The following is a 14,632-nucleotide window of genomic DNA, read 5'->3' as shown; positions in this document are numbered from 1 at the left end:
GGAGAGAAATATCAATGTGTGGTTGCCTCCCATGCATACCTCACTTCATTGGGGACCTGGCCTGCAACGCAGGCATGTGCCTTGACTGGGAATTGATCTGGCAGCCTTATGGTTTGCAGGCTGGCGCTCAATCCACTGAGCCATACCAGCTGGGGCAACAGTAATGAGAATTTAAACAGGACCACAAATACATAGCTAATGAAAAATTTCTCACACAAAATTAGGCATCATTGTTAAAACACACTGCTATATTATATACATTTAAAAGTTTTTAGTTGCAAGTTAGGAAAAATAAAAAGAAACTAAATTTCCTATTTTTTCATGCAAAATTAAATATCCAAACTCAACATCTTTTCCTATAAATGCGTAATTTTAAGTATACTCTGTCTGCTCAACTTTACCCTTGACACCCTCTTTCCTTCCACACACTATATCTAGGATATAGATATATCCAATTCTTTTTGCAGTAGTAATTGAATTTGCTCCTTCTCCAAACAGCCCAAGCTGGTCTAAAACCTCATCACTATAAACACAGATTACCATCCATCACTACCCACCTATCTTCCTTCCTTGTTCCTGCCTAGTCCCCACCTTTGTTCCAATCACAAATACAATGTGTTTTTATTGATTTACTGATGTATTCTTAGTACTTTGGATAGTGTACATAGCAGATGCTCAATAAATATTAAATGAACAAATGAATTCCATACTATCTGTTCTACAGACTAATGCCAAAATGATTTTCCTACACTTACACTTTTAATTCCCTAACAAGGAATTTTAAATGGCTCTCCAATGCCTGTTATATGCAGCCTAAATTATACTAGTTAATTTTCAAGTTTTCCATAATCTGGTCTACTCTGCCTATGCAACTTTATATTCTATGTACTATTTCCCAACTTAGATCCTCTACTAAGGTTAGTGTCATTATCATCTCCCAAATCATAAATACAATAGTCTTTTTCTTCAAGCTGCTTCCCTAGCTTAAAACACCCTCCTCTCTTCATCTATGGCTACCCAAGTCCAATCATTCTTTGAGGTTTAAAACAAATCTAACTTCCTCCCTTAGGTTACCTTGACTATCCACACCTACAGAAGGCAGAATCTAACTTCAAACAATAGGGGTCCCTAATCTACGTACAAACATACACTCTCTCGCTCTCTCTCACACATATTCTCTCCCTCCCTCCCTTTTTCTCATCTTTCCTCATTCAAAAGAAACATAAAATTCATACAAATTAAAGAAAGAAAGGTAAAAAACAAGCTAATAACCAGAGATGTGTTTTCAAGCATATGCTTGGGACCATTCACCATTTACTATAGATTCATCATGGTCAGTTATCCACAATACATATACTTAAGTTTAAAATAATGAGATACAAGATTCTAAAACATATGTATACTCCATTTACAAAGTGGAAATATACTTCATTCACGAAGATTTTGATGAGTTGGAAAAAATTAAGTTAGCCTTAAATTATGAGAAAACTCAACACTTTATTTTCCTTGAATGTTCAAAGTAACTGAGATTTTACTGTAATTTACTTTTTTAAACCAGTTTTTGTAAAAACAGGTTGGAATATTGCTTTTACAGGTCTTTCTCCACAACTTTTAATTCTCCACATCTTTGGACTAGAACTCAACAGCTAAAACTAAACCATTTTCATTGGGCCTTTACCACCTAGGCCAAAAAGTCCAGTCAGGCTGTTGTCAATAATAACATGAAATTCAAGGTTTTTGTGGCCATGACTAGGAAAGTAGTCACATTAAGAAGATACCATTTAAAAAACTTCCTAAAAAACTACTGAGGCCCTGGTCAGGTAGGTCAGTTGGTTGGAGTGTTGTCCTCATACACCAAGATTGAGCTTCAATCCCCACCCAGTCAAGACACACAAGAATCAACCTATGAATGTGTAAGTAAGTGGACAACAAATTCACATTTCTCTTGCTCTAAAATCAATCAATAAATAAAACTTGAAAAAAAATACTGCTGAGATATTCCCAGAGTTTGATTTTTAATATAAAGATTATGCTAAAATAAAGTTGTTAACAGTCCTATTACAATTCTTTCATTATAACCATTAAAAATTAGCTATTATTTTCCAGCTTTCTATTTTAATTCAAAATACTAATTTCTATCTCTAGTGGTAATCAAGAGATCACGGCTGTATAAAGAGTAAGGAAGTGCATTCCTTCTCCACTTTAGTTATTTTCACCCTATTCCATTTTATACACCCATTAACATTATTTCACATAGGCCCTAAATCACCAACTCAGAATCGCCACCTCCAAAAACTCAAAATCTGAAAGTTCTCTCTGACTTCAACCTATTCCACCATCTCTTATTCCTTTACAACTTCTAAGCCTCTTTTCCTTCATCCTTATTGCAACCTCCAATCTAATCAGCCTGCTCCTCATGACATCTTTCCACCTCACATTAATGCTCACACTGTATTCTACTATTCACCTGAGAGTATCCTACCTCACAGCTATATACCAAGCCCCAATTTTGAATAAACTCTACAGATATTTTTTGTCAGTTTCTGAGCATCTAAGCATTAGTAAGTTATTCAACCATGCCAACTGGCTCCACCACAAATGTGTGGTTTCCAAGTCTCAAGTCATCAACCCTGCATGACAATACTTGTATTCATCTTTAACTGACTCCTTTTGTGATTTCTTCTTAGCAGCTTTGTATAATTTTTCCACTTTCTTTAAACCTCCAATGTTGCTGTTTCTTAGGAACTGTCATTGGCCCTCATCTACATTTTTTCCCAACACCCATGTCCTTAGTTTCTATTACAAACTTAAAATCTAATTTCCAAATCTCTATTCCAGACCTTTTCCCTGAGCTCCAGACCTATGTATCCACTTGCCCACAAGATATTTGTCACTGTTCACCAAACAATCCAAAATAAACTCAGAACTTATTTTCCACACTTCCCGCCCCCCTCAACTTTCCATTCTCCTGTAATGCCTTAGTTACAAAAGGCAATACCCATCTACTCTTCACCCAAGTAAAAAACCTGATAATTATCCTAGGCTCAATCTTCTTTTTTTTAATAACATGGTATCTAAGGATATGGTATCTTCCATTCATACCTCTTCAAATTCATTTCTCATATGCAAGAAGCATACAATCCCTGCTTTGGCCATACAAAATATGCTACAGTTCCCTGATTCCACCATTTTTATTAATATCTTCATGATATTTTCTTAGCTTAAAATGTCCTTCGTCCTAGTTTCATTATTTATGACTCCCACTCAACTTTCTTGTCCCAGTTCAAAGGTTCCCCCTGCCAAGAAGCCTTTCTCCATGTAAATGATCACTTCTCTTTATGACAACATGGATCAAGAATATAAGTCTGCTATGTAGCACATACGGGTATATCACACCACAATTTGTTTACATGTTCACCAAACCTTATTCAGCATCATACCCCCAGTACTTAGCAGATACTGAGTCCTCAGAAACAATTCACTGAATGAATGGATATTTCAATAAACCATCACTTCATGTCTCTAACTGAATATTGTATTTAGATCCTGGCAAAAAAGGTCTCTGCCCTGAGTCTTACTCTGGCTCTCCTCAGACCATGCTCCTCACTACTAGGCAAGGAGTCTAGGGAAACAAGAGGATGTACCTATATATGCCCCTTCAGAATGACATTCCAATTATCAGGAACTCTGAAATTTCTTGCCCAAATACCCCTAACCCAATTTAAGGGCATGCACAGGCCTCTTTCCCAGGTCTGTCCTGAGGACAGACTATGCTACAGATATGCACACCCTTGGCCAAGAAGCAGCTATTTGGAGGAGGGAGTGCCAGAGTTTAGACTGCAGTCATGCATGTAGCATGTCCACAGTATGCACATGACACCTCTTTGTGGTGCCTGCCAGACAGAGCCAGAGGTGACAGGAGGATTTAAAACTGTGAGCTTATGAATTCTAAATTCCACAAACTCTAAATTTGACTCTTTCCTGAGTCAAATGATTATAAGAGTATATTTATCAAAATAAAAAACCAGGACATATTTAACATGTTAACGTGGTTCAGAACCTTTAAATATTTAGCCTTTTGTGGTAAACACATGCTTGCCCTGGCTCTCACCAATGTTAGAGGCAGGCCTCCTCTCACTCAGAATAAAGTTTATCTTTCAACCTAGTTTTATTAATTATTTAACTAGCAAGCTTTGGCTGTGTAGCTCAGTTGGTTAAAGTGTCATCCAACACCAATGTTGAAGGTTCGATCCCAGGTCAGGGCACATACAAGAAGCAACCAATGAATGCATAAACAAGTGAAACAACAAATCCATGTTTCTCTGACTCTCTGTAAAATCAATCAATAAAAAAACACTTTAAAATTAACTAGCAAAACAGAACTAAAATAATATAGGAATAAAGAAAATATTAAGAGTATTTTCTTATTTCAATAACTGACTAAATAATACATTAAATGACTGATGCAGGATTTTAGCTTACAACTCTCAAGTCCATCTTTTTTTCCTCTATATCACACCGAGTCTTTAAAAGTAGCTAGTTTACCAATGACTAATTTGAAATATTAGAAAACTTTTCAATACCAATTAAATCTTCAAATATTTATTTTAAAACACTGAAACTTTCTGCTTAAAACTGGTACAAATCTGTTTTATAAACCTTAAAAGAAGATCAACTGGTGTTCTTCTGAAAGAGTATAGTTAAAAATTGGTTTTCTTCTCCACCTATCCTGTGAGGACTAGTTTCCCATAATTAATACATATTACAAAGAGAAATTTTAGTTAAAAATTTAGAATTACTCCCATATGTAACAACTAGTTAACTTCTTCCCTAGGTTCTCGTCATTTTCTATATCTTAACTAGATATGTGTTATACTAAGAATCAGACATCACTATGGGGTTGCTCTTGAAGACACTGGTCTAATATAAGACTGTGGGCAAAAATCTCAATTTGTTGGACATCATCAGGAAAGTTAATGGAAATCAAACTGAAGGCCCTGTGTATTCTACTACCAGAGAAAATCATGGACTATGACTTGTTCTTACCACCTCACCTCAAGCAAGACATAAAATAGGTAAAGAAAATATCCAATAAAGGTAATTAAAACAAATAAGAGGACAGAGAGAGAAGAAAAGGAGAAATAGAAGATAAACTAAAAAGTAAAACAAACTAAATCCTACAATACTAGAGAGGATCCTCAAATTTTTGAAAATGTGTAAAAAGACAAAATGTCTTCACTCATTCCTTTGACATTTCCTGAAAACTTACAACATACCAAATTTACGCTAGGTGATGGTAATACGTGCCAAGTTCTATGCTAGGTGTTGGTGATGACATAACACAAAATCTGTAGCCTCTAAATGCTGTCTACTAGTCATATCACTTTAACAATTTAGTAAAGGTAGATATGGGATCATAGGGGAGACAGCAATAAACTCTGTCGAGGGACTTCACGGAGTGTGAAAGGATGAGTAAGAATTTGCTAGGCAAAAAAAAGAGAGAGAGAAGGAAAGGGCAGTCTAAGGAAACCATTATTATTATAATAATAGAATAAAGCAATAAAGATATCAACAGCTAACATTTATTGAACACTTGTTACATACTAAACACTGTGCACAAATTATCCTACTAAATTCTCATAGTAGCCCTATGATTCTCTTTTTATCCTGTTTATAAAGGAGGAAATTGCTAAAGTAACTTGCTAAAGATCATACAGCTTTATAGAGGTGATACCACCAGAGATTATAAAAAACTAAGTTGTGAATGATCATGACTTGTTTGAGGAAATATAAATAGGTAGGTATGGTACAGCACTAGGTAGGCAATAGGTAGGTATAATGACAGCAACCAGCCCTAGGGATACCATGGTCAACAAAACAGAAAATAAGATACTATGCTCCCCTTAATACAGATTATGTCTACTTCAGGAAGGAAATATTTTCTCCCATTTTATTGATGTAGGAACTGAGATTTAGAGATATTAAGTAAATTGTTCAAGATCATACACTAATGGCCCTGGCTGGCGTAGCTCAGTGAATTGAGCGTGGGCTGAGAACCAAAGCGTCGCAGGTTCGATTCCCAGTCAGGACACATGCCTGGGTTGCAGGCCACAGCCCCCAGCAACCACACGTTGATTTTTCTCTCTCTCTCTTTCTCCCTCCCTTCCCTCTCTAAAACTAAATAAATAAAATCTTTAAAAAAAAAAAAGATCATACACTAATAAGTAGCACAGTGAGAACTGAACCCAAGTCTGTCTGTCTCACGCCCAAATTCATTCCACTTTATCACATACCCTCTCTATTGTTCATTCATACAAGAGTATATCAAGAATTGACTGTATCTCAAGCACTGGTGCTAGGAATAGAACGATGAAAGATATAATACCCTAGCTTCCAAAAATTCACAAGTAGTCAATAGAATCAAGCATACCAAGAACTGCAATATAATGAAATAAATACTGTCACCAAAGTATATACAGTCACACCCTGGTACTCCTCAACTTCAGAACTCGTCAAACCCTGTACTCGTGGCATTCTGACAAGAAAAAATGTTTCAGCACTCAGTACTTGCTTGCCACTCCACCCTCCTCTCTAGTGATGAAACAGAGGTCAATGGGTCACTCTCATGATAGCTCACGAACAGTTCAATACTTATAGGTTTTAGCACTCATCACGATTTCCAGAATGAATTAATGACGAGTACCGAGGTACCACTGTATAGGGTCCAATGGAAGCACAAGTTGGAGTACTAATTCTAAGAGGAGCCAGGGTATGGCAGAGAAGCAGTGATGGTAAATAGTAAGCAGCAGTCAGTTAAGAAAGCAATAGTGAGGAGGTGGAAGAGTGTTCTGGAGAAGGGAAGAATATATAGAAAGGCACAGAGACCTATGAGAATACAGCCTATCTTTGGCTACTATAAGTGTGCTAAATCTTAGGTTATGAATTAAGGTAGTACGATGCAAAGATAAAACTAGAGAAGTAGGCACCAGCCAGGTCTCAAAGGAGTCTGAATGCTTAAGCAATGTGTTTACTCTCAAGGCATAAGATATTGAATCATTCTTAAAAATTTTATTTTAATCATTGTTCAAGTACAGTTTTCTGTTCTTTACTCCCATCCCAGCCCACCCACCCATCCCTCCCCATCTCCCTCCCATTTCCACCTCCCCTAGTTTTTGTCCATGTGTCCTTTATATTTGTTCCTGTAAACCCTTCCCATTCTCCCCTGAAATTCCCTCCCCTCTTCCCTCTGGTCACTGTCAGCCTGTTCTCTAATTCAGTGTCTTTGGCTATATTTTGCTTATTTGTTTGTTTTGTTGTTTAGGTTCCTGGTAAAGGTGAGATCACATAGTATTTGTCTTTCACTGCCTGGCTTATTTCGCTTAGCATAATGCTTTCCAGCTCCATCCATGCTGTTGCAAAGGATAGGAGCTCTTTCTTTCTTTCTGCTGCATAGAATTCCATTGTGTAAATGTACCATAGTTTTTTGATCCACTCATTTACTGATGGGCACCTAGGTTGCTTCTAGCACTTGGCTATTGTAAATTGTGCTGCTATGAACATTGGAGTCAATATTGAATCATTTTAAAGATAGAAGTGTTTTAGAAAATATCGTATGATCACAGATGAGAAGACAAGTTAAAGGAAGCAAGCCCAAAAGTAAGAAGACCATTTAGGGGCTACTGCATTAATCTAAGAGTCAGGGGCACAGCTGAGAAATACCTGGGAGGTAAATCACAAAACTTTGTAATAAGATAGCACCTCTGGCTACCTTGTGAGTGTTTTTAAGAAGCAACAAACAAAATCTATAAGGTCCAATGAGAAAACCTGAGAGTGACCATATCAAAATTTAGAGTTGGACACAGACAACAGGGTGGGGATTGACTGTGGGAGTGGGGGTGGGAGGCAATACTGGGCAGGTGAGAGCAACAGGGGAAAAACTGGGGCAACTGTAAATGAACAAAAATATATATATAAATTCAGAGTCAGTGTCATACTTGGTAAGATAACTTATACATGTGTATATATGTACACTTTTTAAATCCTCATCCAAGGATATGTTTATTGATTTTAGAGAGAGCGGGTAAGGGAGCAAGGGAGGGAGGGAGGGATAAAAAGGATGGAGGGAGGGGAAGGGAGAGATAGAGATAGGCAGATAGGGAAACATCAATCAGCTGCCTCCCATACACACTCTGACCAGGATAGAACCTGCAACCTAGGCATGTGCACTGACAGGGAATAGAACCTGCAGTGTTTTGCTATATGAGATGATGCTACAACCAACGGAGCCACCCAGCTAAAGCAACAACTTATGTATTTTATAAGTCATTTTGAGATTATTATAGTCATAAAACTAGTACAATCTACTTTTTAAACTTAACCATTGATAACTTAAGGAACATTTTTCAGTCAACTTCCTCTATTAGATAAGTGGTTACTTTAAATATACTTTATAAAACAGATTTCCAGGGAATACTTAAACAGAAGTTGGATGACCACGTGTCAGGGGTTTAATTAAAAATGTATTTCACAGCCCTGACCAGTGTGGCTCAGCTTGTTGGGCATCACTCCTTAAGATGAAAGGTGGCTGGTTTGATTCCCAGTCAGGGAACATGCCCAGGTTGCAGTTTGATCCCTAGTAGGAATGTGTATGGGAGACAACTGATCAATGTTTCTCTCACACATTGATGTTTCTCTCCCTCGCATTCTCCCTCCCTCCCTTCCCTCTCTTAAAAAAAAAAAAAGAAAGAAAGAAGATGATTTTCACAGTAGATGACTTTTGAAGTCCCTTCAAGCTCAAGATTCTAAAAGAAAAGTCATAATAAGTATATTACATTTACTAAGTATTTCAAGTATAGATCTCTACAGCTATCTAATGGGATTGAATCAGAGTAATTCCAAGTATTGTTCTGACACTATTAGTAATTTTCTCAGTACTTAAAACCCTAACATATCCATATTTTCAATTGCTTAGGTAATATAAATAGCACACTTCTTAAACTTTAAAATGATGAAATTAACTACTGTCATAAATTCCTTAAAAATTCACAGCAAGTAATATTCAAAATTGGTTACAGAACTGAATGACATCTCAAACAGAAAAATAATTATTTCTACTTCACTGTCACAAAGTCATATATATAGCTAGCTCTGGGGAAAAACTATTTCATTTAGCTGAAGTAGGAAAATGCCCTGCAGCATGCAAAAGAGCTGGGCCATCATTCCAGATCTCTAAATAGCTTCCTCTTCCCATTAGTTAAAGAGGACTGACACCATGTCACAAGCTCTTACAGAGATTCTTTGATTCAAGGAGCTACTCAATGAAATCCAGGATTCATCTCTGAATACAGTGAAGCCCAAGTCAGTGAACAGACTCTGAAATTATAAAGCAGAGTCAGTAAACTGGCATGAAGAAATCAACTCTTTACCTTCAGATTCCAGGTCCAAAATGGCAAATCTAATCACTAATCAATACTTACGCTTAATTAACACTTTAGGTGAAAATAAAATTCTACCATAAGGCTCCTATAACAAAATTCTATGCCATATCTGAAAGCAGGAATATAAGACTGGCAGAGCAATAATGTATTTAATGTACAAGTATATAAACAGATATCCACTTCTGGCCAAGCAGGAATAACAGAAACCAAATTTACCCTCCTGCCTGAAACAACTGGGAAAAATAAAAAGACAAAATATTGGAAGGATTTTTTGAAGACAATGGACATCAGGCAACAAAGAACAGTAGATTTCTGAAAAAATGGGAAACACATGAGATGGGATTTACAACTGCCCTAGTTTACTGCCTTGAAGGAATTTCTAGGCCACGGAACAAGGATGGGGAACCCTGGCAGATCACAATGGTCTTCCTGAGTTGAGGAGACATAACTTAGCCTGGAGATAGGAAGGTGATTATCATATACAAGGTAGTACTAAAAAAGGAGAGAGCTACACAGATAGATCCAGAGATCTACAAAGATATTCTTCAAGTGTTCAACTGAGTACTTATCAGTACATATGTGTGAGAAACTACCCAAGGCAGTGAAAGAACCAATGAAAAGGACTGGAGAGAACACCACCTAGAATTCACAGAAGTCCAGGAATAGCTCCTATTACCACCAGCTAGAGTATTAAGAAGGGTTTTGCCTCTACAGTGCAACAGCGGTACTGCCTAACACAACTTAAAAGCAAAATCTGAAAAGATCAAACTGTTCCCAAGTTAACTGAATTCCAAAACAAAGCTCAAGAATTTTTAATGGAATACAAAAATATCTAGCACCCAACAAGGTAAAAAATTCCAAATGCCTGGCATCCAGTCAAAAATTACCAGGCATGCAAAAGCAAGTAAACACAATCCATGAGATAAAACATCAATCGACACCAACCCAGAAATGCTGCAGATTTAATTATAGACTTAGACACTCAGCCAGTTATAACTGAATTCTACAATGTTCAAGAAGCTAGAGAAAAGACAGCATGAGAGCTATACAAGTGGAAGATATAAAAAAGGACTGCATTTCTAGAGATAAAACCATGTCTGAAATTTAAAAAAAAAATGCTGGATAAGATTAACAGAAGATTACACATTACAGAAAAAAAAAGATTAATGAACTTGGAGACATAGCAAGATTATCTAAATGAAACAGAGAAAACCAAAAAACCTGAACAGAACATCAGTGAACATAACATTAAGCTCCTGATACAGAAGTACTAAGTGTAACTGGATTTCCAAAAAGGAGAAAGGGGGGCAAAAAGTAGATAACTTGTGTGTGTGTGTAAATAATGGCCAAATTTTGATAAAAACTACAAACCCACAGATCTAAGAAACTCAATGAACTGGAGGCACAAGAAACACAAAGAAAAATAAAATTTCATTTACAAAAGATTTTTACGAATTCTATAACCAAATGTAATCTAGATATTACTTAGACAAAGGCTAACTTTTAGGTTCACTTACTGGGTACTATTTCAACTGACAATTTAATAGAGTACATTGAGTCAAACAATTTATATTATGTAGGGTGCTTAACAAAAGTCTTAAAGATTTCAAAATCAGTAAAATATAGCTTTAAAACAATGTATATGTTATTACCCTATTGGGTAACAAATTTGTGTTGATTTTATTTTAGCAAATTATTTTTAGAAAGCTAAAGCATACTTCTTTTTTTCTTAATTTTCTTTTTCTTTACTTAATAAAGGTCATTCAGAACAGAATTTAGGACACTGAAAAAACCTTAAAGAAACAGAGAAGTGGAACTGAAAACAGAAGCAAATTTGAGGTTCTCCCCAAAAAACAACCTGGCAACCCCTATTTTGGAACACCATAACATTCAAAGTACACATATATGTTTTTACACATAAACTGTACTCAAAGTGGAAACAAGCTAATGTGTTTTTAGCACCTTGTCTAACTGTTCAGGACTCAAAAAAAAAAAAACTAAATATTTTTTTGGAAAAAGAATCATTCAGATAAAAAACATTAAAGTGGAAAACCAAAGTAATGTATTTTCCTATTTTTGTAAACACACCTATTTTTTTAGAGGTCAGTATACAAATCCAAAATTCTTGCTTGTCTAAAACAAGCAAGAAAAAAAACAGGGAAACAAGTTCTGAGTATCTACTGTAATGGCTACCCTTCCTGTCATGTGTGTTTCCAAAAATAGAAGTCAATTTAATTAGTCTACCATTTTGCTTAAGAAATAGTGGGGTATTTCAAAGATAAAAAATAGTTCCATGGGAGGGCTGCCAAAAATATATTTACTGTCCCTGGAAATAATTAATGTCTACATTCTTTTTACCTTTCTTAAGAAAATATATATATACACACGCATTTAGATAACATACATATTTCTTTGGGTGACTATACAAATAAAATACTTTTGGAAAACATACAGTAGTATAATATTTCCCTGTAGGATCAACACATACATTAAAAATACTACACAAACTCTTTGAGCAAACAGATTGCAAAGTTACCACTGGAACAATTATTTATGGATTTGACATCTACCCTCTTTTAAACAGAAAATTCTTTAAAAAATCTAATAAAATACAAAATCGATATTTTATGTTAGGCTATTAGTCTGTCAACAGTAGACTAATTCTCTAGTAACATTAATAATGCATGAAATTCCTACACATATAAAAGATGACAGTTTTGAAATTAAAAGTTCCAAACTATTCTTTGTAACCAGATTCTGTTCAAGAGAAATAAGGCTAAATATACATTATTTTGAGCACAGCTGTAAAATTCAGTTTGACAACCTACACTTGTGTATTTAGAATACATGTATGCTACTAATACAATACCTACAATGATAAAAATGGAGTTTTTATTCACTGATCCAGCTACCAATATGATTTCAATATTCAATTCCCATCTCAAAAACTTTTCTACTCAATACACTAAACCCAATACCATGAAGATTTGCCTACTAAATCTTTACCTAGTTGTCATCAAGATTTCAGTTACCTGCATTTCAAAACTAGCTCTAATACTTTAAACGAACCCCCAAATATTAATCTAATAATTCACACAATAAAGCATCTATTCACTTAGTAGCATTTAAATTACTTGATATAGCAACAGTTCCTCACCGGTAGAAACTATTGTTTGAAATTCTCTCTTCTGAAATCTGTTATTACTTCACCAGTTTCAAATTATGAGCCATTTATTTTTAGACACAAAGGTTAATAAGAAACATTTCTGCATCAAATGTGCATAACTTCACAGTAAAGACCCCCCCCATAGGAAACTATTCTTATTCTCATCCTCGTATTTATTCTCTCTCTCCCCCTCTCGCTCTCGCTCTCTCATCTAATTATGAGAGGACACAATGTGGTTTGAATTTCAGCACTGAAGACAGTAAGGGGCAATACATTGTTTACGGAATGAAAAATTAAAGTTTCATAATTTTAATCACTGGGTTGTGATAAATAAGCTGGGCATGTAAGCTTACCATTCCTTTCAAGGTCCAATTGTTAAACCACCTGAATTTTTCTGGCAAAGAACCAAATTAGGAGCTTAAAACATAAAATCTCTAAGTTCACAGTATGCATTTAAACACACACACACACACACACACACACACACACACACAAGTTGCCTAGAAAAGAAAAAAGAACACTTACATTTGGAGCATGACCTGGTTCAAGAACACCCCATCCACCAAAGCCACATATTCATCCAGGTTGGTCCCATTTCCTGCAGCCAGAGGTCCAAACGTTTTAACCTGGAACAGAATGATGATCAAACACGAATGCCCACCTCCATCTCTGCAGTCACAAATAATGCAGCAAAATATATAACAAATAACACTCACCCAAGTGACCAAAGGGCTGGTCATGAACTGCTCCAGAAGGGGAGTAAAAATTTCGTTCTCCATTTTACAGCTCATGTATTTCAAAAAAGGAACTACCACAAAAAATACGCCTAGGGAATTGTTCACTAAACGTTGAAGTAGAAATCAATGAAAGTCTATTTTGGCACGGGAAGAAAATCCCATCGTGGAGGGGAGAATAGAACTCTCCCTCCTCAAAAAATACCCCAGAGGGAAACGAGCCCAAATCCCAAGAAGTGGCTTCGACAGCAGCCACGAGCCGCAGCCTGCGCTGGAAATGTCTGTACTGGGCAAGGAGGGGCAGAGAAAAGGCATCTGGAGGAGGAGGAAGGGAAAAGGGGCTGGAGCAGCAAGACAAAAAGCCCGTCAAGGTTGCCCAGCTCCTGGAGGAGCCAGACTAGCGAGGCTGCCTATAATGAATTAATCCCAACGTGGGCTAAATGAAATACCACGTTCGATTTCACATTAAGGGTTCCGGACGGCCACCAGGCTGGACCTCCGTGTGCCGCTCAACACCTTCCACCCCCCAGTGGGCATGGAGCTGCTTCGAAACGCGGAGCCTCCCCTGCCCCTCACCAACTACAGGCAGGGCTCGCCCCTTCCCTCCGACCAGACACCATGCCTCGGCCGCCCTCAAGCCTCGCCTCCAGCCCCCTTCCCCTCCCAGGGGGTGGGGGCTTGAATATGTCCCTAAGCCTCCAGTTTTCTGAGCCCCGCCAGCCTTTTCGGTGAGCCTCCGGGAGCCCTGGCACAAAAATCACCGCCGCGCTCCAGCCTAGTCTTCTGCCCTCTGTGGAGGAGCCGGAGTAACGGCTTCAAAACCGCAGTGCCGCATCACACCCCGCTCCTCGCCGCCCAGCAGATGCCGCGATCCTGCAGTCAAAAGGAGCGCGCTGCTGCCTCCGCGCTCGTATCCTTCCGCCGACTCCCCGCCCCTCCCGCGCCGCAGCCTCTGGATTGTGGGAGTGGGAGAAGAAAACCGCTGCATGAGCGCGCTCCCGAGCGCGCGCGCCCCCCCGGGCCCGGTCCCGCCGCCGCCCAAATCCCGGCAGCGGGCGCGGGCACGGACGCGCTCTCGCCGCAGCTGCTGCGGTGGCCGGCGCCTCGCTCACTCCCAGGACGTTTGCCAGGGTCTGGGGGCGGGGATGGGAAAGACAGAGGAAGGGGTCTGTCTGCTCACTCATGCCTAATTATGGTTTATTTCCTCCCCGAGTGCCTTCTTTGATGTGTGGAGGAAAAAGAACAAAATCCTTCTCTTTTAACCATGAGGGATGCAGACAGCCTTTCGGACAGTT

General features: G+C 37.9%; 1 protein-coding gene across 9 annotated transcripts in view; it reads right to left on the bottom strand.

Moving 5' to 3' along the window:
- Nucleotides 1-14,227, bottom strand: part of CCDC88A (coiled-coil domain containing 88A) — a 128,084-nt gene extending 113,857 nt beyond the window's left edge. For 4 of the 9 annotated variants that reach the window (XM_045827313.1, XM_045827314.1, XM_045827317.1 and 1 more), the window contains exons 1-2: nt 13,320-14,224; nt 13,129-13,229 (exon numbers count right to left, since the gene is read on the bottom strand). In XM_045827313.1, coding sequence (XP_045683269.1) covers nt 13,129-13,229; nt 13,320-13,394 — 176 coding nt within the window. In that variant the 5' untranslated portion in view covers nt 13,395-14,224. Of the gene's footprint in view, nt 1-13,128; nt 13,230-13,319 lie in introns of all 9 variants that reach the window. The other 5 variants (XM_045827308.1, XM_045827311.1, XM_045827309.1 and 2 more) reach the window with 2 other exon arrangements.
- Nucleotides 14,228-14,632: the final 405 nt, after the last annotated feature.

Source organism: Phyllostomus hastatus, unplaced genomic scaffold (genome assembly GCF_019186645.2).
Source record: "Phyllostomus hastatus isolate PE091 unplaced genomic scaffold, TTU_PhHast_1.1 phas_scaffold_78, whole genome shotgun sequence".
Classification (NCBI taxonomy): domain Eukaryota; kingdom Metazoa; phylum Chordata; class Mammalia; order Chiroptera; family Phyllostomidae; genus Phyllostomus; species Phyllostomus hastatus.
The sequence above is the reverse complement of the archived record's forward strand: the minus strand, read 5'-3'. Positions and strand labels throughout refer to the sequence as shown.